The sequence below is a fragment of the Centruroides sculpturatus genome, unplaced genomic scaffold (assembly GCF_000671375.1).
Source record: "Centruroides sculpturatus isolate CEXI.00-Female unplaced genomic scaffold, Cexi_2.0 scaffold192, whole genome shotgun sequence".
NCBI lineage: Eukaryota > Metazoa > Arthropoda > Arachnida > Scorpiones > Buthidae > Centruroides > Centruroides sculpturatus.
In genome coordinates, this window is record NW_019384565.1 from 651,664 (window position 1) to 677,813 (window position 26,150).

Below are 26,150 nucleotides of genomic sequence, written 5' to 3' on the forward strand. Positions count from 1 at the left end.
TTTTCTTATTCTTAAGAAACTAATCTTATAAAAAAGTATCTCTTATAGCCTCTAACTATCATTTGTTAAAAAACCACAGGTAATATAATCACTTCTATTTTTAAGACTCAGGAACATTTTAATGCAATTACGTAGTTCAGTCTTGAGAGTTATCACACAGTATTTTTGTAGTACTATGCACTTTGCAAATAAATTTCAAACAACTGTTGCACTTAGTAGCATATTTACCATCTTTTTTTTCCAGCACAAAATGACAAAATACTCTTTTCAGGAGATTTCAGCTTGATCTAGCAATTTGTATAATATTATCATCTATTAGCAGTTCAAATGATTCTTTGGTAGTCATTTTGATTTTTTTATGCAAGATTGAGATATCTTTGCAAAATAATTTTAAAAATAAAAAAAAAAAACATAAAAACACATTTCCACAAAAAAACCAACATAACTGGTATCGTGGGAACTGCGCGGCCCAACATTTGGCACTTGCTAAGAGTCGCGACATAATGAGATTACATGAAATGGCAGCTGCGCACGATATTTAGATTTTTAGAAAATCGTAAAAATATGACGCGTGGGGGCCGCGCGGCCCCCAAGAAACCAGTTAAGGGTTAAGCCTAAGTTTAAAATAGATCTATTTTGAGTTCTGGAAGTAATAAATTCTTATCTTGGAACCATGCTGTTTTACTATTTAACTTCTTCTGTTATTTAGTTGCATTGCAAACTTACTGAAATCCACACTAGACTTGCAGGACAAAACCTTTGTTTTATTCGTGAAAAAACGAATATAATAATGCTTCAATTCACTGACGGTTATCACAATGCAATGTGCCATTGTATATTTTTTAAATAAATCAATGATTAACAAACACTTGTTAATTTACAAACTATTCTTTAATTCGCTATATGTTATCAGGTTCTTTGTACATTGGATCCCAACATGTAGGCAGTGAGGATACAAAATCCGAGATATAAAAAAAAATCAAATTATTTTATGTAAGTCCCTATATCTATACTTAATCTACTTACAAACTATAAGAAGGAAAGAGAGGGAGAATATAAGGATAGAATAAGAGGAAGATGGAAATACCTGGGTTTTTACTCTGGATGCTCTGTGATACTGGGCGGGTTACTGTCGTCTCTGATCATCTACTCTTATCGTGGAGGCTTTTCTTGGTTCTTTCTTCTCCTTCTTTAATGGATCTCTCCCGTTCTCCTCCTCGATAATCCACTTTCTTCAATATTGTTGGTGTCGAGCAGGAAGTTCTTAACCTTCTTTAACAGACTGGATAGCTTCTTCTCCTCAACCTCCCTCGTCGAGTTTCACTTTTCTTCTCTGTTCCAATTCAGAGCTTGATCCCCTCAACCTTCTCTGTCGAGAGCCCCGATCCCTTCTCGTTTTCTTTTTATTACTTTGTTTTTCTCCTCCTCTTTTCATTTTACAACGTTGTTTTTGACATCACTCCCCGCCAGACAGTAAAGTATTTAAGAAATTAAGTTTTTTTTTCTTGGTCAACAGGAACGGGATAGAAACAAAGAAAACCTTAAACCTAATCTACATTTATAGAATTATTAAATACAATAATATGGCCAACAGCCATAGCATATTACCTAATTATTATTGCTCATTTTTTGTTTTTTCTTTCTGTAACGCTCATCAGTTGAAATATTCAATTATTTTAAAGCAAATACAAATCTTTGCATTAAGCTGAAAACACATCTGACAGTGATGATGATGGGAGGGGGCAAACAGGGCACTTGTTTTCCCGAGATCAAATAAAAAAAATCTCAAAATTATAATTTAAAAAGTGATTGAGTTATGTAATGCTATGATTTTGACCATGGGACTCTTTCTTTTTGCATTGATGCAATACTTATTTTATAATCTACTTGTAAAAAGAAACTCTAAAAAAACATTTTTTGATGATTCCAAGGTTTTCTTTCCTGGAAAATTTTCTGCAGATGCCCATGGTGGTGACAGTAATGCAAGCTGATGATAGAGCCTCTTGTTGGATGCCTGACTATATGTTAAAAACATTACTAGACTTACATGTTTACAGTACAAATAATATTTTCAGGATACAGTTGCAGATATAAAAGTGTTTACACATAAGGAATCTGATACTGTGGTGAAATAAAAGTTGATTTTTGATTACTTAAGTAAAGAGTAAAAATTGCAGTAGAATAAGATGTATTGGATTGGAAACTTATGCTTTTGTTCTCCTTTTTCTTACCTTTAAAATTTTTGTTTTTGCAAATTATTGTTTTCTGAATGTGCAATTATTGAGGCTTTACTATTTATATTTTTTATTCTCTGAAAATTATTTTGTAATTTAATGATATAATTAATTAATACAAATTAGTTTTTAATGGCAACTTTAATTTTAGATAAATTGATTTAACGATAAATAGTTTTTTAAAAGAAATAAGTACTGTAATAATTAATTTATCAAGGTGTATGGAGTGTGGTGTTCCATTTTGTCAATCATCATATGGATGTCCTCTTGGAAATATTATTCCAAAATGGAATGATCTAGTATTTCAAGTAAGTCAATGTTTAAGGATTTGTAATCATTTCAAAATATAAAACATAATAGAATATTATCTTTTCACTATAATAATCTTACAGTATAATAATTATATGTGGTATTATATAAGATTATTTTTAATTATAAATTTAGAAATGTGAATGAAACAATAAAATATCTTTTATCAGGATGATTGGCATGAAGCTTTATTGCAGTTATTACAAACAAACAATTTTCCAGAATTTACAGGAAGAGTGTGTCCAGCCCCTTGTGAAGTAAGTATGCAATTCTAATATTGTATGATTTTATCATTGTGATAATCAGAAAGCTTTGAATTTCTAATGTTGCAAGTAACAAATTGTTGTAAATGTCTCAATTGTTCATAAAACATATTGTTTTTGGAAAGAAAATTTATTTGAAATAACAATTTAAATTTTGATTAAGAAATTTCAATGAAATATCATTACTACTACTAGATTAATGCATTGGCTAAATATATACCATTAATACCATGTGAGTTTATTGCTTCTTGTCCACATGAATATTTTAAGGAACTTTTTCAGAAACAAAATAAACAATAGAATAAAAGTAAAAGTTATAATTTTTAGGATACAAAATATTAAAATATCACATTAATATTTCCTAAGTTATCTCTTTTCTTAGATAATAAATAATTAAAATTTTGTTATAAAAAGTTTAAGGAATAATTAATAGTTTAAAATGAATAATAAATAATAAGTTGTAATTTTAAAATGTAAAATTAAATTTTTACATTTAGCATTTCAAAATATATTTTAATACCAAATTAATTTTGGATTTCAATTAGTTATGTTTTTAACAACTCATTATTTCTGAAAGTGGTATTAAAAAAGTTGTTTTACTTTATAAAAATGATCGCATGATGAAATTGCATAACATTGCTCATGTGTAATGTCTTATAAGTCCAATTTTTCTTGTTTTAAGCTTTTAAATTTCAAGTAGCATTTAAGCAAAATTTTAAACTTAATGTTATTTTATCAATATAAGTTATAACAAGTAGTATACAGTGAACTTCTTCCTTTAACATAATGAAAAAACTACAAATAGTACTCATACAAAATTCTGTCTTCCAGAGATATACATTTTCTTCAACTTCTAGGTTTAAACTTGCATAAAATTGTCTCAATAACATGAAATATATCCTTGCATTGTACAGGACTCTACTCCAATATTGATTTGTTTATCTGCTTGGATTATGCAATATACAGTAAAGCTGTATATTGCACTCAGGGATCTCCTTTTCCATATAGTTGATGATAACACCAACACGTACTGGAGATATCCCACTTGATTTGCTACAGTTTCCTTTTCCAGTTTAATGGCTCACTCTATACGCAGGGAAGGGGAGTCCCCATGGGGAGCCTGATTTCAGGGGACCTTTGCGAAATGGTTATTAGACAGATGAAGAACAAAGTCCTTCCACAAATCCTCCCTGACATCCTTTTTTACATGCAATACATAGACGATATTTTGGTTCTCTGGAGGACTGTTCCGGATATGACAGTCTTTGTCGACACTTAATGACAACCCTTATGGCTTAACCATAGAATTTGAACAAGTCAGATGAAAAGAGGTCCACTTCTTGGACATAAATATCAGAGTGGATGAGATGGGTGTCCACACATCTGTATACCGCAAACTAGGTTCTACCTCCACATACATTCCTGTGGGCTCATGTGACGCTTTTCCCTATAAGATCGCAGCATACAATGCTTTAATTAAGAGGGTGTTTTCTCATTCATCTACCACACAAGCACTTGCCACTGAGCTTTTACATATTCACCATGTTGCATCATCCCACAGGTTCCTGAGGCTTATGCATAAATTGATTGAACGCTATCACCGTGCACACTCGCAATGCACTGTCATGACTGACCTGCTGGCTGACAACTGCCCCACGTGGTACAATGGGTCCCTATCACATTCAATCTGTACCTAAAAATGCTTTGTACCGAGATCACCAAGAAACAATGTATTCAGATTGCATACAGGAGATGTCCTACCATCTTTGACATCCTATGCAATGGAAAAGACTCCCCAACCAGAACAGACTCCCTGGCATGTAAAGTATTCCCATTAAGGACAACAGATTTGATAAGGACCTCGTTTACATTGGATCCACCAAACACTCCTTGGAGGTCAGAGTACAAGAGCATATAGTGGACATACATAATAAGAGAAATACCACAGCCCTCTGCACATATGCTGTTGATCTGGACATTGTGGCGGCCTTTTACCAGGCAAAGCTCATCTGCACTACGTCACACACAGAACACCTTAAGTGGCTAGAGGCCATTCACATCTATAAATCGACCCTCAATGACAACTGCATCAATTTTAAAGATGAGTTGGTTCTGTCGCTGGCCTGGCAGGTGTTGATGGACTCCGAACTTTAAGTGTCATATTATGTCAACCATATGAACACACATGTGCCTCATATAACACCTTTTGAATGTTTCTCAAATTTTCTAAACCATTTGCTCTGATCCATCAGAAATTCTGTTTTACACCTGAAGAAGAACTCTCAGCGGTTCAAAAACATTTGTGGTGAACTTTTTTCTTTTGTTTTTTTTACGACACACCGGTTATAGCTTCTAGGAGTACATTTTTATACAGCAAAGGTTAATAAAGTTATCTGGAATGCTGAAGATTTTTGAAACAGTTTAAACAAAATAATCCAATTCTAATAGTGAAAAAGAACATAGTGAGAATTTTTTCCCTTGCCTTTATTCTGGAGACTATACCAAAATGCACCTTTAATCTGTCTTGAGGCTAGAAAAGAATCTCCTGTTCTTTCTTTCCATCATCTCATCTTCTAGTCCGTTTTCTAGAAGGTTGATGCTAGATGTGGGTCCCCCACCATCTTACTTAAATAAACTATGAAATTTCCTAGATGAAATTTTTTGAATTTGAAAAGAATAGGAAATATGAAGTATTCCTTGACAGTCTAGTTTATAGTGTCATAATAATTATCATTCCAAATAAATAGAACAATTTTAGTATTTGACAAAAAAGATTTAATTAACAATATTAAAATTTGATTATATCTGATTTTTAGTTTATTTATATTTTCATGCATATAATACATTATTTAATTTCTGAAAGAAAAAATATGTTTATTTATATGTTTTATTTTTGATAGGCTGCATGTTGTTTGGGTATTAATGAGCCTGCTGTCACAATTAAGAACATAGAATGTGCGATTATTGATCATGCCTTTGAACAGGGATGGATGAAACCAAATACACCGAAATTCCGGACAGGTAAAAAAATAGCAGTTGTTGGAAGTGGACCTGCAGGATTAGCTGCAGCTGCTCAGTTGAATAAGGTAAATCAGTATTTTTTAAATTAATTATATATATATATATTTATTATTAATTTATTATTATTTAAAAATGATTTTTTCATGTAAATCAGGCTGGGCATACAGTAACTGTTTATGAACGAAATGATAAAATAGGTGGTTTATTACGATATGGAATCCCATCAATGAAGTTAAGCAAAAAGGTAAAAACATATATGAAATTATGAAAAGCATCATTATTTTATTTTTAATTACACACAAAAATAAATAATCAGTTCATGAAATAATGTTGTTATTAAGTTAAAATAATTAACTGAAGAATAAATACTTTTAAATTTTGTTTTTATCATTATTTTTGGAAAAATACTATAATAATAATGTTTAAAGAATTACCCAATAGTAGTATTTAAATTTGCTTTAATGATATTTTGTATAATTTATTTGATCAAAGTCACCTGCTGTAATTTGGATAACCATTTTCAATAGTACAGCAAAAAATTATGCAAAAACTGACTTTTTATTATAGTTCAAGTTATAGCCCTATATTATTGCTAAGAGATAATTCACCTGTTTTTATAGACAAATGAAGTGTTTCAATGGGCTCCTCAATTTCAGGAAACCCAGCTGAAATATTAGTTAAATGGGTAAAAAATAGGGATAATATAAAAATTAAATCGACCACATATCTCCAAGCTACTTTTATATGAAAGGATAAGCAATAGATGAATGACTTTTAAAAGATATCAACAACTTTCCTGGTATCAAGTTTAACAGTGGACTAGCTAATTTGGTTTATGTTTGTTATATCTGGATAGTTATCATCAAATTGCATCAAAATGTTTTTTTATAAGCATAGAGTTGTAGTTTCTCATATACACTGGCATATAAATTAGCTGCTTTTCATTCTCTGATTAACAGAACCATCACTCATTCTTCCTGGACTACATATGAAACAAGAATTTAATAGAATAATGTATATAGTAGCTGTCACCAATTATTTTCCAAATGTCATTAACAGATTAACAAGGTCACACCTGGTCACACTTCCACAAAAGTAGAAGTTACGTTACTGGGGTCAATTATTGCTCCATACATAAATAAAGTGAACATGGAATGTTGTTAGATATTTAGTATCTGTTAAGCAAATATTGAGTGAATTAAGATTAGAATGAAGATATGGATTAAAATTACCAAAACTATAAGAATTGATTTTACATTTATGTACTCAAATGTAACAATGTTACAATGTATTCAAACAATCCAACAACACCTCTCATTCCAATGATTCCCTGGTTAAGTACATACCAATCACGTACAACCCGGCACTTAAGGCCATATACAACCAGATAGCCAAGAAAAAGAATGTCCGCTTGGCATTTAGGAGGTGCGCCACAATATTCGACTGGCTTAGAAATGGAAAAGACTCTCTAGACAGCAACAGACTTCCGGGAGTATACTCTGTGCCCATCACAGATCATAGAGACAACAGCGAAGTAATTTACATCGGGTCCACTAAACGCAACTTAATAACTAGAATCAAGGAACACAAAGCGGACATCCTACATCATAGAAACAACACCGCCTTAGCGGTATACTCATCCGACCCAGAAATAGAGCCGCTATTCCCTCTAGCCAGAATTATTCACACCACGTTCAGCACACAACACCTCAGATGGCTAGAGGCCTTATACATTTGCCTTAACACCCTCAGGAATAAGCACTGCATTAACTTCAAACAAGAAATGAAGATATCAACAGCATGGGAAGCCTTCCTCAATAAATCTCTAAAGTAACAACATACGGATAATGCGCAAGTCTACAATGACGCCATCGGTAACACGTGACAACATTCCAGAAAGATTTTCCAAAATAAAGGTTAATTCTAAACTGGAAATTCGAATTCATATAGAGAATTCCGTAGCGCCTGAAGAAGAACCACATTAGGTTCGAAAACGTTTGCAAAGTCCTTCGTATTGGAGAAGAACACTGGTTACAGGCAGTGAAGTTAGGTAATTTATCAATTACGGTGTTATAATTTCTATATAGTTTACATTTATCTTTAAGCAGAAGAGTAAATAAGAACCTTTTATTTCTTTTTGCAAAATACTTCATTAGTACAATAGAGTTGTGAAGATACACCTGTGTGTACTGATCATTGATTTAATACTCTTATTAATACTACCCATCCATGGCAAAATTATAATTTATAAATCTACTAAGTAAAATTTGCTGCTTTGTTGGATATTTTAAAAGCACCGAATTACATAAAAATGGACTAATCTAAGTTATACATGTGTGGTATAGAACTACTGAGTGAAACCGGCTACCAATACTTCCTAAAATTTCTTGGTGAATGAATAACTGCATTAAAAATAAAATGTTAGCATACTAGCCAATTATTTTATCTAATACCACATCAAAAAACTTAAGAAAAGTTTCCCTGACACCTAAGAGAAACATGCTCATCATTGTTTATTGTAACCATTTTCAAACCTTAATGATACATAACACATTATAATCTTATGTCTAAGGTTTTAATTTTTTTTTTGATTGTTAGCTTGAATAATGCTGAAAATTTTTCATTATAATATTGAAGTGTTGTTAATTTACTTACTTTATTCTCTTTAGTAGATATAGAAAATTAATTGTCTGTTCATAATATTCTAAAATTATCTCAATCATTAATAAAGAATTATGATAATTCTTAAATTTCAGGTTGTACAAAGAAGAATTGATTTAATGGCTAATGAAGGTGTAATATTTCATACAGAAGTTGATGTGGGAAAAGACATTAAAATATCTAATTTATTATATGAAAAAGATGCAATACTTCTTACAATTGGATCTACATGGCCACGTGATTTACCTATACCAGGTAATGCAGTTACTTAATGAGTAAGAAATAATTCATCCATTTTTGTTGAAATCAATACTAAATACATCAGATTTTTAATGTATTTTGTTGCAGTAGAAATTCAGGTCTCAAATTTTTATTAAAAAGATAACAGGATTTTTTTTATCAGCTCAAAAATTAATGTCTAACTTCTCTAAAATGATAGACAATGGAAAAATTTTTCCATTGTCTATCATTTTGTTGAGAACACAAAAACTGTGTTCTCAACACAAGTTGAGAACACAGTTTAAATCAAAGGTAGAACAGATATAAATTGATAGTCTACTAAACATTTTTATGTATAAAATCAAATTAGTAGTTATGTATTCCTCATTTATTCATTAATATAATTATGGGGAAAGTATCTGATCTCTTCAAATTTTGAAATAGCTTTGAAGAGATTATCTGCTATGTTTCATGCAACTCTTTTTTTTAGAGACAAGGAAGGAAATGAGCTAACATTCAGAAAACAAATAATCAAGTTTCTTCATTGTGTTGGTGATATCTCTTATGAGAATAGATTTTAACTATTAATTAGTAACAAAAAGTACAACCTAAACAATCATTCACCACATGGGGATATAGTTAATCATGTATCTGAACCAATTGTGGTGTGTAGATGATGAAAACATTCGTTTTTGTTTGTTTTTGTCATCTACACACCATAATTGGTTCAGAATACGTAATTAAAATACAACCTGATTACTAGACTGAAATTTTGAATTTTAGAATGAAAAAACAGAAATAAAATTTTTATTATTCCCTGTTAAATATTTCATTCAACATAATATAATTATATACTATTATGAAAGACATGAAATAATAGGACTGAAGAATTAAAATTTATTCAAAAACTGCAATTAATGAATGAATGAAATTAAAAAAATGATATTTAACTAAAAATATGTAGAATGATCATATTTGATATAATCTGTAAAGAAAATTTTATTTTGTATATAGAACTATTTTAGTTAAGTTAATTTATATGTCTCTATTTGTTATATATTTTGTCTACTAATACTTAGCCTATTAATAGGATGTATTACACTTGAGTTTTGGCTTTAGCAATTGAGGAAAAAATCATATTCATGGAAACAATCTTTATTGATCACCTTGTACTATACGTATACTGTACACACTTTCTTTGTGTTTCGAACCTTCATGTTCCTCCTCAGCAGATTTACAAAAACATAGTGCTAAAATAAATTTATAAAAATAATATAATTTTTATAAATTTATTTTAGTAACCGTGTTTTTGTAAATCTGCTGAGGAGGAACATGAAGGTCTGAAAGTGTATACATGTATAATACAAGGTGATCAATAAAGATTGTTTGTTTCCTCAATTGCTAAAAGCCAAAACATAAGTGTAATATGTCCTATTAATAGGCTAAGTCCTAGTAGACAAAATATATAACAAATATTTAGTTAACATTCATTTCTTTTATGAATACATTGAAAATTAAATAATATAGTTAAATAAGATCAATTATTATTAGGTCGTCATTTAGAAGGTATTCACTTTGCAATGAGTTATTTAGAAATGTCACAGAAACAACAATATCTGGAAGATGAAGATTTATTACTCCATGCAAAAGGTAAAGATGTCATTGTAATTGGAGGAGGAGATACTGGTGTTGATTGTATGGCTACATCTTTACGTCAGGTATGTTTATTTCAACAATGCTTAGAATAATTGCACACATCAATTTTATTACTATGGTGTTGGCAGAGAATATCCTACTCAGTTTACATACTGGTGCCTGATGCTATGCTATGTAGTTATGCCTAGACCAGAGTCTAGGTGTAACTACAAAACAAACTATTATATTTACATACTGTTCATATATGTATCTGTGTTTAAGAATTTCCTGATTATGTGAAATCTGTTTAGGGCTTCACAGTAGCACATACATTACACAAAATTTTAGAAACATTAATATGGTGTTTGCTAAGATGCTTGTGAAAAAAGTGACTACTGACATACTTTTTTTCAATGAGTAAGTTTTATCTGTGGAGAATGTATAAGATACATATTATGTTTTTGTATTTTCAGTGACAATAATAGTTATAGAATACAGTGTTATTTCTTACAAGTATTGTCTGTAAATGTTGTGTCTTATAAATAGTGTTATCTGTAATTTTTTTGTATTTAAGACATGGTCTTCAGGGGTGGATCTAGGGATGCATAGGTGGAAAAGAATTTTCCATAGTACAACTATAAAGCTAGATTTGCAAGTACCAGTTTCAATCCCATAGCACATTGCAAACTGGCTTACAATTTCCCCAGTAGGTGACACCCCGAAACTTGCAAATCCCTTACTGCAGGAATGGGCCGCACACACATAAAAGAAAAAAAATGTGGGTAAATTACAAATATTTATTCATAAATTAACATAGGTATACTGGAATTGATGTGAATGTAATATATCAAATATGTCTGTCATCGAGCTTATAACGAGCTTTTATTATGCAAACCTCATATATGGTTTTTGTATTTATTATTGTCCAGTTCTAAGTCCGAATTGTTTTTAAAATATTAATAATTTTCTAGTTCAATCATTTTTAATTTCAATTTCGGAAATTAAAACTTCTAAGTTAGTAACATTTATTATTAATGTGGAATTTTGAATTTTAAATATCGATTTCTGAAAATTTCAAATATTTAGCATGCCTTTTTCTGTAATTCAGATAAACTACAGTAGATTAATATTATATGATTTGCAAAAAAACCAAAAAATTAAATGCAATGATACAAAGCGTTCGTAAAACTTTACAGTTCTATATGAAGTGTCCAGTGAAGTCAGGTTAAATTACTATAGTCCTTGGGTTGGTTTATTTTTGCATCTTTAAGGGTGACATACATTGAATATTTATATGAAGCAGGCTCTTGGTATTTAGTACAATTACAGATGACTAGATGTCAGTATTTTATATAACATTATATTGTTTTGTAATATTTTGTGCAATGCAGGCTGCCCATCCCTGCCCTACTAAAATAATTGTGACCTATTCTTAGCGACAGTTGTCTTATTGTCTAAAGGTGTGTGAACACAGGCTGACTGATGGCAGTTAAATTATTGACCCCACTGATGTATAACTTGCACACAATTTATCAGCAGTCTGCATCATCAGTGACGACTTGGCCAGGCTATGATTTAACCAGAACCCAACCCATTTTCTGATGTCTGAATAAATGCATCAAAAAAAGAAGTTACTTTGCTTTTCTGTGACATGATTTTTCTGATAAAATAATTGCATATGTTTGCAAACAAACCAATTGTAATATGAAAATGAAATAGCTACAATGTTGCCAGATATGACACTGTAAATAATTATTCTACTGTATTTTGTATAATTTGTGCTATTTTTATTCTATTTCATACATTTGAATTAGAATTTTTAAACTTTGTATAAGATTTGCTATCTGGAATTTTATTTTCTTGTCTTGATACTAAAAATAATTGATTTTGGATATTGATATTTGCTTGAAGTGTACCTGAAGTAAAATTCCTGGATCTGTCCCTGAATCTTAGAAGGGTTTATAATTGCCATACATATTGTCAACAGTTTGCAGTTCTGGCAGCATGATCTTGGCTGGGTACCATCTGTGGAGTGCCTTCTAAGACCAAGACTAAGACTGCCTAATGGTGTCATGGGTTTGAGCTGGGTTTAATACAATGCACTGTATTAAACCCAGCTCAATGTTCTGTTAGTTTAATGGTATACTGTTTTTGTCTGCAAATGTTATTACATTGTGTAAGTATGATATTTCTTGTTTTGTTTATAATGTAGGTTTACTATATCTGTGTGGCCCTTGTCTATCCTCTGTAGAAAGGCTGACTCTTTTGTATATTTCTTTGGTCATGAACATTGGAGTTGTTCTAGATCAATATGTCTGAATATCTAACACATCATTCCAGTTCTGACATATTGTTATTAGAAAGGTTGAGGTGCATGTGAATGGCGGACGGACAAGTGCCACCATCTGGCAATTCTAGACGATTGATAATGGTATTTGCTATGTCTAGAATGGAGAGTAGACGATCGGTTTAAACTTATTCATTTTTTTGTGTTTGTGGTTAAAATAATGATTATTTAAGCATTTACGAATAATATTGTAAAGAAACAACTATTTTAATCCAGACATTATTCAATCTTTTCGCAAGTGATGTGAAGTGCCTATAGAATTTACATATATGTGTCTTCATAATAGGTTATCTTAAGGTAGGTTTGTTCATCAACAGCATAATATGTTTGTAAATTTCTAAAAATTAATTTTCCGAGGTGCTTTTGAATTTACATAAACTACTTCCTTCGACAAAAGTATGATGTAGTCCAGTTGTACGGTAGGAGACATGACACTAAACTGTTTAAAAGTATTTATAGGATGTTTAATTAATTAAAAATAATTATTTAGTGTTATTTGTTTATTTACCTTTGCTGGTAATCCTCGATGTTAAATGCATCCACCATTTTTTCAACAAATTTCCCATGAGTCACTGAGTCAGGTGATGTTGTGAACCAGTGCCACAAGATCTTTTGCTTGGACTTAAAATGTCAAATGTGTACTTCTGCTTGCTGTACAAGTTTTATGTTTGTCCTTAGGAGAGAAAGAGCTAATAAATAAAAACATGGAAATTTTATTGCACTTTTTTACCATTTTCTCTAATGAAGTTACTTTATCAGTTTAAAATAAGACATTTGCTCAATGCATTCATGATGGATCTGAAATAGATTCTACCATAAATAAATAATTTAAACAAAAGTATACTGTATATTATTCTAAAATGTTAATTTGTTTCTAAAAATTAGGGTGCCAGAAGTGTAGTATCTTTTGAAATATTATCATGTCCTCCATCTTCAAGATCATTTACTAACGTCTGGCCACAATGGCCTCGTATAATGAGACTAGAATATGGTCAAGAAGAAGTTCAGATGAAATACAGAGAAGATCCTAGACATTTTAGTATATTAAGCAAGGTAATTTTATCATCATTTATAAAATTAAATGTATTAGTTTATTAGATGTTTATGATATTGAATATTATTTTAAATTCTTAATACAGTTTTTTTATATATCCATTGGTTTTCAATCATAACTTGAAAACAAAGATGTAATTGTCCATTCAATAATGAATGGAATCATCATCATCTTATCCATTTAGTTGCGCCCAACTCTCAGTCACTCTATGGATCAAAGCTTTCCATGCCTCTCTATCCTGCACAGCCTCCTTCAATTCTGTTATAGATAATTCAGTGTCACTTTTGATTGTGTCGAGCCACCGAGTCCTTGGTCGGCCTCGTGCCCTTTTCCTACTAACCATCCCCAGCATGATTGCCTTCTCAAGGGAGCTGGTTCTCTGGGCTTCCAGTAAGATTTTCGGTTGGACTCTGTCTAAGACAGTTTTGTTGGTGATCCATGCTGTCCATGGAATGTGCAAAAGCAGTCTCCAACACCACAGTTCGAAAGCATCTATCTTCCTTCTGTCCATTTTCTTTAGTTCTAACTAAGGAAGATAATCCAAATAATCTATATTTCCTATTGTCATATATGGATGTAAAACTTGAAATCTAATCTGCATTTAATTTGGAGGCAGATGTTTTTGCTCTTCAAAAAGCTGATCACCAAGGTTTGTCTAAGGGCTACGCATTCTTCTGATTTCAGGACTGCAATCTCCATTACAGTTGATTTTGGATCCAAGGAATGTGAAATCTTCCATTACCTTGATTTCTTCACTGTTGATCTCTATTTTGACTTCCGTAATCTGTGCAGTAGTCATTATTTTGGTCGTCTTGAAGTTAAGAGGCAGCCCTACCTTTGCACTTTTATGCTTGACTCTCAGAAGCAGCTGCTTAAGATCTTCCTGACTTCCCATGAGCAGCATGGTATCATCTGCATATCAGAGATTATTGATGTTCCTGCCTCCAATCATTCCTGTTAAACTCATTCAAATCTGCTTTCCTCATCGCCACCTCTGCACACAGATTGGTTCAAGATCAGAAGGGGTACCCGCCAGGGCTGTATCCTTTCACCATCACTATTCAGTCTGTATCACCATATGGCATTCTTACAGTAGCTTCTTGTCCAGTATATAATGATCGTATGAGATGTGGTGAGATTCCCATTTCCTTGAGGCACTTCCACAATTTGACATGATCAATACAATTGAAAGCCTTTGAGTAATCAATGAAGCACATATATAATCTTTTTGGTATTCCCTTGCTGTTTCCATCATCTAACGAAAATTAGCAATATGATCACATGTTCCTCTTCCTTTTTGGAAACCTGCCTGTACATCTGGCATCTCTCTGTCTATGGTTGAATGATTTTCAGTAGAATCTTACTAGCATGTGAAGTTGGAGCAATGTTTGGTATTGGGATAAAAATAGATCTTTTCCAATTGACCATTCTTCCACACCCTACGACACAGTGCTGTCAAAACTTTTAATGGTAAGGGTTTCAGTAACTGCTTGTATTCCATTGACTCCTGAGGCCTTGTGGCTAGCCAGCTGTTTGAGTGCCCATGCCACCTCTTATTTTAAGATGTCTGGCTCCAGCTAATGTCAGTTCTTCCTCTTCAATACTTTATGCCAGTGAAACAGAAGTTGATACCCAAAGTTGTTCTGTGTATTCCTTCCATCTTTCTTTGATTGCGTGTTGATCATGTAATTCATGATTATCTTGGCCATTGATAGCTGCTTTACGTGCAATAATGTTTAGGCTTTCTTCACATAAGCAAAGAATTGTCTAATGAGGTCTTTCTGAGCTGCTGCTTCCATTTTCTTGCACTGTTCTTCCCAGAATTTGCCTTTGGAACTTTGCATTTAATCTTTGCATTTCTTCATTGTTCTGCTACTACTATCATAGTTTCTGACATCTATTTGCCAATTTTGCCTTCTTGTGCATCAACTCATTCTGTACTACATCTTTCCATAGTTCTTCTGGTTCTCTTTCTTCAAATTTTGGCATTGCTGATGGTTACTTAAAATTACAAAACCTTAGTTTCACTTTGGCAACGAGCAGTTCATGATCAATTCCATAATGGGCACCAGGATAGATTTTTGCAGACAAAACAGAACTCTGACTACTTCCTGTGCTAGCAAAAGTGGAAATCTGGTTACAATATTTTCCATTGGGAGAAGTCCAGGTATACAATCACTGCCTTGGCTGTTCAAACCATGTATTCATCACAGTCTTGGCAGAACTGAATCAGTCTTTCACCTGACTCGTTTCATTCTCCAAGACCAAGTATTCCTACAATGCGTGATTCTTCCATTTCATCTACTTTTGTATTGAAATCTCCAATGACATAGACAACATCTTTTCTTGGTGTCTGATGCAATATGTTTGAGTTCATTGTAGAAAGCCTTAGTTACTTCTTATTCTGAATCAGCAGTGGGTGCATAAATGTAAAGGATTGTAAAAGTGCAAGGTTTCCCTTTGATGCAAATTGCTATGATTCTGTCATCAATTGTTCAAAAGCTTTCTATGGTGAGACTGATTTTGTTCAGAATGAAACCTACTCCTCTGGATGGTGTCATTTTCATAGTAGTAGATGATGTAATCATCGGAATTAAAGAATCTGCTTCCAGTCCAGTGAACTTCACTAATGCCTAGAAGATCTATCTTCAACCACTTCATTTCATTTTTGACAATGTTCAACTTTCCTATGTGTAACCCATTCATGTTCCAATTTTAAATACTTTAGTACGATGCAAAGTTTTCTTTTCACTACAAGCTACGTCAGCAGTCAGGTTTCCTTTAGGATTTAGCCTGATCGCATCATCAATGCTCTATTCCAGTTGTTCGATTGGTATCTTCTGGCTCAAGGGTTTCACAAGTCGGTACCACATTTGAAACTGTATTTGCAAATTGATCCATAGGGTATTTTGCCAAAATACTGGATAGGTTGCCAGGTCTTTCTCCAGGTCTCTTAACATAGTAACAAGTTATTTAAATGGTTTCGAACTTGAACCTTCTGAAATTACTCTGCAATACAAAATTTGTTCGATTAGTCGAACAAATTTTGTATTGCAAGTCCAGTGAACTTCACTAATGCCTAGAAGATCTATCTTCAACCACTTCATTTCATTTTTGACAATGTTCAACTTTCCTATGTGTAACCCATTCATGTTCCAAAATTTTAAACAAAATTTGTTCGATTAATTGAACAAATTTTTTCGAATGAATGGAATAGTTTTTTTTTTTTTTTTTTTTGTGTATATATACAAGGTTTAATTAGATTAATATGACAAACAAATGTTTTCAATAATTTTAAATTAAGTTAAGAAATAAAATATGGAACTAGAGTGTCTTTTTAAAAATGCATATATCTGATTTCTATTGAATGGAATGTATATGCAATGACTATTCTTGTATATACATTCCATTTAATGAAACGTTTCTTGAAAAACTATATTTTTCTATAAATCTTTAACTAAAATTTTTTACAATGTGTGCCAACTTTTCAGGCACCCTACATAAAAAAAAACTTATATTACTCTTAATTTAATTAAATTACAAAATACACATGAATGTTTGATTGCAATTGAATTTTACAAAACAGTATTTGAATGTTTTATTAGAACATTCATTTGTCCTCACTTTCATAAAAGTGAGGACAAATAATTCCTTTCTTGTTATAGGTGGTGTTTAAATGTGTTATAGGTCGGAATGGATTGAGGGTTTTTCCTTGTCTTTTTTTAAAAAAACTTTTTGACTTAATAAAATTTAAATTTCTGGCCCCATTAAATATTTTAATTTTAGTACACATATTTCATGATTAAAGATTTGTAATGCAATTAGCAGTTGTTAGTATTATTTTGAGTTTACATTTTGATTAAAGTTCATTATTTAAATAGCATATTATAGATTTAAGAATTATTTCTGTTATGCTATTTATGTTTAACTAAACAAAAATATTTAGGAATTTTTAGATGATGGCCAGGGGCATGTTGCTGGAATTAAAACTGTCAGTATAAAATGGCAGAAAGATGCCACAGGTCGATGGTTCATGAATGAAATTCCAAAAACTACTCGTGTATTTAAAGTAAGTATGCAAAATACAATTGCTTTGTGCTTTTTGCTTGGAAATACATGTCGATTTGTAATCTGAAAACTTTAATGCAATATAGGCCGACTTAGTTTTATTAGCACTTGGTTTTATGGGCCCTGAGAAATATTTATTGGAAGAAATAGGTCTTGATCAGGATATTAGGGCAAATATCTGTACTGAAGATGGTAAATATCGAACTTCTGTACCAACTGTTTATGCTGCTGGAGGTAACTCTTATTCATATAATAATAATAATTTAAAGAAAGTTTTGAAAAATAGTAATAAAATTAAACTTGCAGACTGTCGTAGAGGTCAGTCATTAGTTGTCACTGCTATAGCAGAAGGACGTCAAGCTGCTAGAGAAATTGACCATGATTTAATGGGATATTCTTCTTTAGCCGGAGATGGGGGAGTCATTCCTTTCTCACGTCAAAAAACTACAGATGGAAAAGATAAATATTAAGATTTTGATAAATGTTTGTTAAAAAAAGTTGCTAATATATTTTCAATAAAATGATTAACTTATATGCATTGACCCTATTCACTTTTCATAAATAAAATTTGAATTCTGTATTTTCTTATGTGGCATACATAAATACTGCATAACAAAAACTAGAAAAATACGTAACAGTGTTATTTCTGTTTTATACCCAAGGACAAATAGTTAATTAAGTCTTTCAACAACACTATCAATCATAAATTTTTTTAAATATATGTTTGCTATTCTCTACAGAGAATGAATGTACTATTTTTATTGTCAGAAAGTATTCTTTAATGTCTGAAGGTGTGTCTTGGGACTCAAGTTTATACAGCTGTTATTCAGATGTGGAATTTTAAATCTGTTAGCTATGTAGGAAAAGTTTTATTTGGATGATGATGATGAGGATGCTTCTTTTGTTGTAGTTGATTTTCCAGTAGATGATGACGATGTACTGCTAGATGGCTTTGATGATATTATTTTTTCTTCGTCTTCAGCTTCTACAGGTGCAGCTTTTACTGTATTCTTTCCTGTCACAGTTGCTTTCAATTCTTGGCATAATTCAATGCATAGTGGTTTCTTAAAAAAAAAAGAAATACCATTATACAACTTATACAATCTTGTGAATCTTTCTAATTAGTATGTAAATATTTAATAGGATATACATTTAAATAAACATAGTTATATCACTTTAAATTGAAAACTGCATATGATTTTACACATTTGTGAATCAAAATTCTACTCAGCCAATACAAAAATTATCTTTATGAATATTACAAACACATTTCATCAGCCTAGTTCACAAACCTCATTTCTCCAAATTCTACATGTTTGATTTTAGAGAGAGAAAAATTCATTCCCACAAATGCAATACTCTCAAAAACCAGTTTTTTATGTCTCCCGTAAGCAGCTATTATGGAGATATGAAATTTGTGAACTAGTCCAATGATTTGCATGATCATTCTACAAATTCATTTTTTGATATCAGGGTTAATGTTTAAATGTAAATTATATTTCTTTTTATCTCTAGTTTGATAAGACCCAGAATATTGAATCAAATTTACATCTTATTATGATTGTTACATGTTTACATTATATTACTAGTGTAAATTAAAATGTGTTTTAATAGCTTCCTAGATGAAATGTTTACACAGAAAATAATTCAAATTTTGAATTTTTTTTAAGCAATTGTCTGTATTGTTGTATGCCAATTTTCTTGATGACACAATGAATGCCCACTGATATGCATAGTAAGCGGATTGTGTAGTAAACTCAGTGAAAAAATTATATTTTTTCATTAAGACAATATCCACCCACAGTTTATAACCATATCATGGAATTCTCTTGAAGAAATTGAAACAAGCCTGACCAGCCAATCCTATTGAATAAATATATATGGGATATGATAAGAAATTACAATAATTCTAGCTCTATTTCACTCATCAAGGAATTTGTTGTGCAACTGGACTAGATCTGAAAAAGCATTTCTTAAAACATTAAACAACTTTTCAATTCAATATCAAATTGTGTTGAGAGTGCACTACTGCAAATAGTAGTCAAACTCACTGTTACTGTGATAGATGTTATTACACCATGTGAGTTTTTCTTTTGTTTTCATTTGCAAATAAATGCTTATTTTGTGTGTAAAGAATTTTTGCATCAGTGATTTTTCAAAATATTGTGTGTAATTGAGTGAAGAATGTGCATTCAGTTTTGTTTTTGCAATGGAATTATTGCTACAGAAATGTTGCAAAAAGCTTTTGGTGACAATAGTGTATCAAAAACAAGAGTTTGAGTGGTAGAAGATGTTCAAGGAAGGCAGAGATTGTCAAAGATGAACCACACTCTGGTAGACCATTCACTTCAACTGATGAACAACACATTGCTCAAGTCAGAGATTTACTGCTAAATGATCACTGCTTAACAATTAGGGCCATTATTGAATGTGTGTCAGTATCATTTGGATCTTGTTGAGCAATTTTAAAAAGATCATTTGGGCTTGTGGTATGTTGCTTCTCAAGTCATTCTGAAAACATTGAATTTCTTCCAAAAACAATGTATTCAAGTGCTTACTTGAATACATTGTTTTTGGAAGAAATTCAATTCTTAAAACATATCATTACAGATAATGAAACATGGATATATGCTTTTAACACCAAAACAGCTCAACAATCAAGTGAATGGCACTCACAAGACTAAAAAGACCACATCAAAGTCAGTCAAAATCAAAATTGTGTTGATTGTTTTCTTTGATTGTTATGGTATTGTGCATCATGAATTTCTTCTGAGTGGCCAAACTGTCAACGAAGACGATTATTTGAGCATTTTATGTTGTTTGTGTGAAGCAATTCATAGAAAACAACCTGATTTTTGCAAGAAAACATATGAATTTTGCACCATTGTAATGTACCTGCTTACAATGCAACAAGAGCATTGTAAACAGGTCCATTACAGTGATGCAAAAATTGTGTTTGTGAAATTTTGGCCAACAGATATGGTTTTACAAGCTCTGTATTCACCTCTTATGGAACCATGTGACTTTTTCTGTTTCCATTTTGTGGTCACTGTTTTCAGTTGACTGATGCCATAAAACAAAATTTGCTGCAAGTCCTGAAGGGGTTTATGAAAATGACTTTAAACACTGGTGTGCAAAATATAAGCAACAATTGTTTTTTGCAAGAAATCACCTGGGAGACATGAAATTCAAAATACAGAGACAGTATTTTGTACTTAAAGGAAAATGAAAGCATACTAGTGCAAATATGAATAGAACACATACAGTATGAAATTAAAGCCTCATTGTTATCTTGCACTGTGTGTGCTTAATGCACACGTTCTACATGCCCTCACTTCACCTGTGATATCTTCTTCCTGAATACAAATCATCTTTTTACTGAGTTGGGTGTTTATTGTACTGATCGCAACAAGTCCTTTTCTACAATTTCATAGCTCTCTGCTTAAGTTTTGCACATCAGTGTATGTTTCATGGATTGTAAAAAATGTTGTCATAAGTGCATTGCAGTGGGAGGGGACAAAACAAATTTTGATGAATAAATTGAAGTCTTATGTTTTATTGAACCATTCCCAATACTTTTTGATCACAGAATGAAAGAAGGGAGATGAAGCAAAAAATGCCAGAAGATAGTTACATTGATAGGTGATGGTAAAGATTAACCAGAAAGACATTTCAGTAGGTTGAACCTTAATCCAATTTCATTGGCAATGTCTCAGGTATAACTGATATTAGTGTGAACATTATTAATTCTTTCAAATTATATAAAATCTATTACAAATATTGACTATAATTAGTGATACTCCGTGGGTGGAAGTACCGTCATGCAGGTATTGATGCCCTATTTATATATAAATCCTCGTCTTTATGTATATATCTTATGGAGAAAAGATCATTCAACAATTGTACATAAAACAAGAAGAAAATTTTTTTAGTCTGGTGATTACAATATCTTCAGTTTTACATCCTGAAAATAGTGCAAATTAAAAATATCCCTCTAACTTAATGAAATTTTTATTAGTTTAGAACCCTCTATATAAGTTAATGATTAATAAACTAAGTCTGAAATATGATAAAAGGATGCCCATTCCTGGTCTACATAAAGTGTGCATGTCAAAATTATGAAATTCTGAAGCAAAATTTTCTCACATGCCAATTGAAATTTTTGGAAGCATATTATTATTTCATCTACTGGCTAGATAATGTTATGGAAAAGCTAGATTTAGCAGATTTTCCATTAAATTGGCAACTTTGTAAATCAGTTTAATACAGAGATAGATGTCTTGGAAAAAAGGATGTTTGTTTCATTTTCTAATTACTGTACTTATTTTTTATGTATTTTAACTTTATCAACTGTTTTAGAAATAATAACTTGGCAAAGATGTTGGATGTTTAAGACAAGCCGAGTTTTGTGCTGGAAAAAAGTCATGCGAAGGGTTGCCACTCCTAATGTAGAGTAATGTAAATTATAATTAGATACAAATTAATTATTAATAATTGGCTATATCTAATACAAACTAATAGTTTTGATTATTACTAAAGTTATTTTTAATTAAATTGAATAAAAATATCTATTTTAAACTCAATATTAATTCCAAGAAAAATTTTGTAATGACAAAAAATTATATATAGAAGCAGTCCTTAGCTTTCATATGTAATACATTTTTAAAAAAAATTTATAGGAATGTCAAATAGCATTGCATGCTGGAAATAATTTTTTTCATTTTCAGAGGACTAAATAAGAAATTTTATAGAAATTCTTTTAAGTTAGTATTATATATTAGTTTTTTACAGTGAATATGTTTCAATGCATAAAACAAATAATAAAAATGAACATTCACGGATGATGACGTTATCAAAACCAAAACTGCACAGTGCGCCAACCATGCAATAGCTTAAAATTGATTGTTTGTCAGCTAAAAATATATGAAAGTGATTTATGATGGTGGACATATAAACGATATTATATACAGTGTGTCAAAAAGTCAAGGACTGCTTATATATGGTAACATGCATACAAATACAGTAATAATTACTCTTTCTTCACGTGGTAGCTTTCTTTTCTCCAAATAGAATTCAACTAATACAGCAATGAGGGCAAGTGGTAAACCAATGGTTAAAATTAAAAATACACCACCAATGTTTTCTAAACCAAGTGTATCTGATGGTGGTTCTTCTTTTGGGCATACTACATCACTTTTCCACCATTCATCTTTTAAAATTCTTAAAATTCCTAATTCTTGAAGTTTTAGGAGAGAATGAGATAGACTCTCTCTGATAGGAGAACCTAAAAAAAAACATGTATATAAATATAAAATTGATAATAAACAGAAAGTTAAATATTGGTAAAATTTAATCAATAAATATAAAATCTTGAATTACATTAAAAGATAAAAAGTGGTTGAAGATGTAGATGGTCTGCTGATCAAATAACTGAGAACCACTGGTTTAAAATATAATCACCTTAGATGTGTGCCATAATATTTTGCCTATTTGTTAACCTATGATAAGAAATATGCATGAAAATGTTCTTTCCTCTGGTTAAACAGCATGAAATTACATTTTGGAAAAATGACAAGGTCAGTCTATACACACCACCTAGGACATGTTTGCAGACCATACTTTGAGAACCACTGTTTTAAATGTTGTTTCTTTAATATATTTAACTAAATTCAAAGGAAAACAAACAGTACAGTTTACTAGAACCAAGAACTGAAAATTCTATACAAAGGTCATCTGATACAATTCTCTGTCACTATATACTTGTATATGTTACCGGCCAAACTAGTTTATCCTACACATGTCAGGATATACTAGTTTAGTCTAGGATAATCTAGTTTGGCCTAAATACTTTAGGCTTAAATCAGTTCGGCCTAGATCAAACTAGTTATGTACTACAAATAGGCACCAGTGTAAAAAAAAATGATTTTGTGTAATTCGAAATGCCACCACAGTACACCCAGTGGTTAAAGTGTACCTAGGTAACCCCAATGGTGGTGCTTTGGTTGGTTTGGTTTGGTTAGGTTAACTACATTTTTAGTAGACATTTCCTTTTTTTTTCTTTTGTTCAAGAACTACGTGAATCAATAACTAGTGACGTTAAACAATGGACAGCCTGCTGGTGGCTCCCCTCCAGGAAGAGTCCGCCGGGAGCACGAACAGTCCGAAGTGCCGCCATTGGGGTTACCTAGGTACACTTTAACCTACCCTGTAAAAATAAATAAAAGATTAAATATTTTATATGTTACACTAAGAAACACAAACAAGTTCATTTTTAATTTTAGTTTAACTTTAAAAGTTATTTTTATTATTTTGTTTGAATTTTTGAAAATATTTTCGAAAGTTAATTACCTTTATGAGTGCATGGTTTAATAAAAAAAAAAAAAATACAAACTGATAAGTACTGATTAGCTTACTTTTATTTTATAGTTTTCTACAAGTGTTGTGTCACTTTTAATCAGCATCATTTTTTATAATTAAGTAGACTGTTTGAATAAATATTGTTCATCTAATTGATTGCCTTTTAATTTTAAGTATATTAATGGTTAAAATAAATCAGGCCTGGCCAACCTGTGGCCCGTCACATTAAATCGTGTGACCCACTAAGTGATATTATATATATCTATTAAAACTTTTGTTTTGTGTATACCAAAACAATTAAATAAATGAAAATTTGCAAGTGTGAGTACGAACTCTTGGTATAACAATAAAATCTTATTCATTTTGTATTTGTTTTACTTTTTTAAAAGTATGTTTGCCTAAATTGTGGCCCATTGTAATGTTACATGTGATCAAAGTGTCCTGCAAAACAATTTGGGTTGGCCAGGCCTCACTTAAATAATAATTCTAAATCAGTTTGGCCTAGGACAAACTAGTTAAGCCTAAAGTATTTAGGCCAAACTAGTATATCCTGACACGCGTAGGATAAACTAGTTTGGCCGGTAACATATATAATTGCTATTTTTGAATAGAATAATGGAGAAATATAATTTATTTCATTTTTTTAAGTTATAATGAATCCTCAATTTTCAGTAAGTTAGTAAAGATAATACATATATATAAAAATATGTTATATGAGCTATAAACTTCAAAACTTCTTTTTCAACTTAATACTACAGGTGCAAATAACTACAAATTTTCAGCTTTATTGTAATCTTATGGAACCTTTTCATATGTGCTGTTTAATAGCAGACTACACACACTGTCAGATATTGATTAGTGTAGCACTGCTTCGTGCTTAATTAATTACAATACACAAACAAGGCTACATAATAAATTTAAGTTTTTTGTATGTACATGAGATATGGCGTGATTGTACAAGTCGAGCACAGAGGCGAGAACACGAGCATCTAGAGCGAGGTCTGAGGCCCTAAGGGCTAAGGAGTGGAGAAATGGTCATTCTTGGCTTGGTCAACAGGGAATGACACGAAAGGTCATGCTCCAGGTTGCAGATTGGCAATCTGGAGCGTGACCTTTCACGAGGAGAGGATCTGAAAAACCAAAAAGTAAATCTATCATGGTTACATCTATCATGATAGAGGTAGAAGCCCATACAAGACACCAAAGTAAGATTGACAAGGAGAAACCATTATCAAACCACTTACTAAAGCACCTTTTCTTGCAGCCGACACTTTATTATAATAACTTTCAAACGTTTTCGGTCTTACGTCGGCTGCAAGAAAAGGTGTTTTAGTAAGTGTTTTGATATTACAATATGCAGTCTAGAAAGAATTGGAGAAACCATTTTTCCCAAGGAAACTAAAATTGGCATCCCACCCAAGTCATGAATTACTATGAATCCCAGGTACCCAAATTTTTGCTAATCCCTATTTTTACATATTTTTTTGCTATAACTGTCACATACTATCTTAAAACTAGGAAAGAAAAAAGGTAAGTCTTAGTTATAAATTTTATTTTAGTATTATCTGTACATATATATATATGTCATGAACTGCATACCAATTGTCACTCCCATTTTTTTATCATTAGCATAAGCTGTATTATACTTTTTGTGACTGAGGAGTTGGAATCCGAAAGAATCTTGTTCATCATATGCAAAAATAAAAATATCGTTGTTACATATTTTTGTGCTTGTTTTTTGTCCATATATGTACTTTTGCATGATCATCACAATATATATATAATATATTTAATCATTGTGTTACGTATAACTATATGAGTAGTAGACATAATACAATAAAGATTTGCCTAAGTACACACTATGATGTTGGCTTAATGGCATATTGATCTTGCCTTCCAGACACATTTAAAGTTACTAAACTTTAAACGTGTCTAGAAGGGAGGAATCAATCTGGGTGCGTAACTGATTAGCACACAACATG

At 31.4% G+C, this 26,150-nt stretch overlaps 2 protein-coding genes across 2 annotated transcripts in view; one reads left to right on the forward strand and one right to left on the reverse strand.

The window, feature by feature from the left end:
• LOC111624033 (glutamate synthase 2 [NADH], chloroplastic-like) overlaps nt 1–18,345 on the forward strand; it is an 87,941-nt gene extending 69,596 nt beyond the window's left edge. The window contains exons 36-45 of the mRNA XM_023366799.1: nt 2,452–2,542; nt 2,714–2,800; nt 5,707–5,892; nt 5,982–6,071; nt 8,584–8,743; nt 10,259–10,425; nt 13,575–13,742; nt 17,690–17,812; nt 17,898–18,045; nt 18,118–18,345. Coding sequence (XP_023222567.1) covers nt 2,452–2,542; nt 2,714–2,800; nt 5,707–5,892; nt 5,982–6,071; nt 8,584–8,743; nt 10,259–10,425; nt 13,575–13,742; nt 17,690–17,812; nt 17,898–18,045; nt 18,118–18,281 — 1,384 coding nt within the window. The 3' untranslated portion in view covers nt 18,282–18,345. The remainder of the gene's footprint in view (nt 1–2,451; nt 2,543–2,713; nt 2,801–5,706; nt 5,893–5,981; nt 6,072–8,583; nt 8,744–10,258; nt 10,426–13,574; nt 13,743–17,689; nt 17,813–17,897; nt 18,046–18,117) is intronic.
• LOC111624034 (glutamate receptor ionotropic, kainate 2-like) overlaps nt 18,286–26,150 on the reverse strand; it is a 62,322-nt gene continuing 54,457 nt past the window's right edge. The window contains exons 15-16 of the mRNA XM_023366800.1: nt 22,845–23,095; nt 18,286–18,875 (exon numbers count right to left, since the gene is read on the reverse strand). Coding sequence (XP_023222568.1) covers nt 18,681–18,875; nt 22,845–23,095 — 446 coding nt within the window. The 3' untranslated portion in view covers nt 18,286–18,680. The remainder of the gene's footprint in view (nt 18,876–22,844; nt 23,096–26,150) is intronic.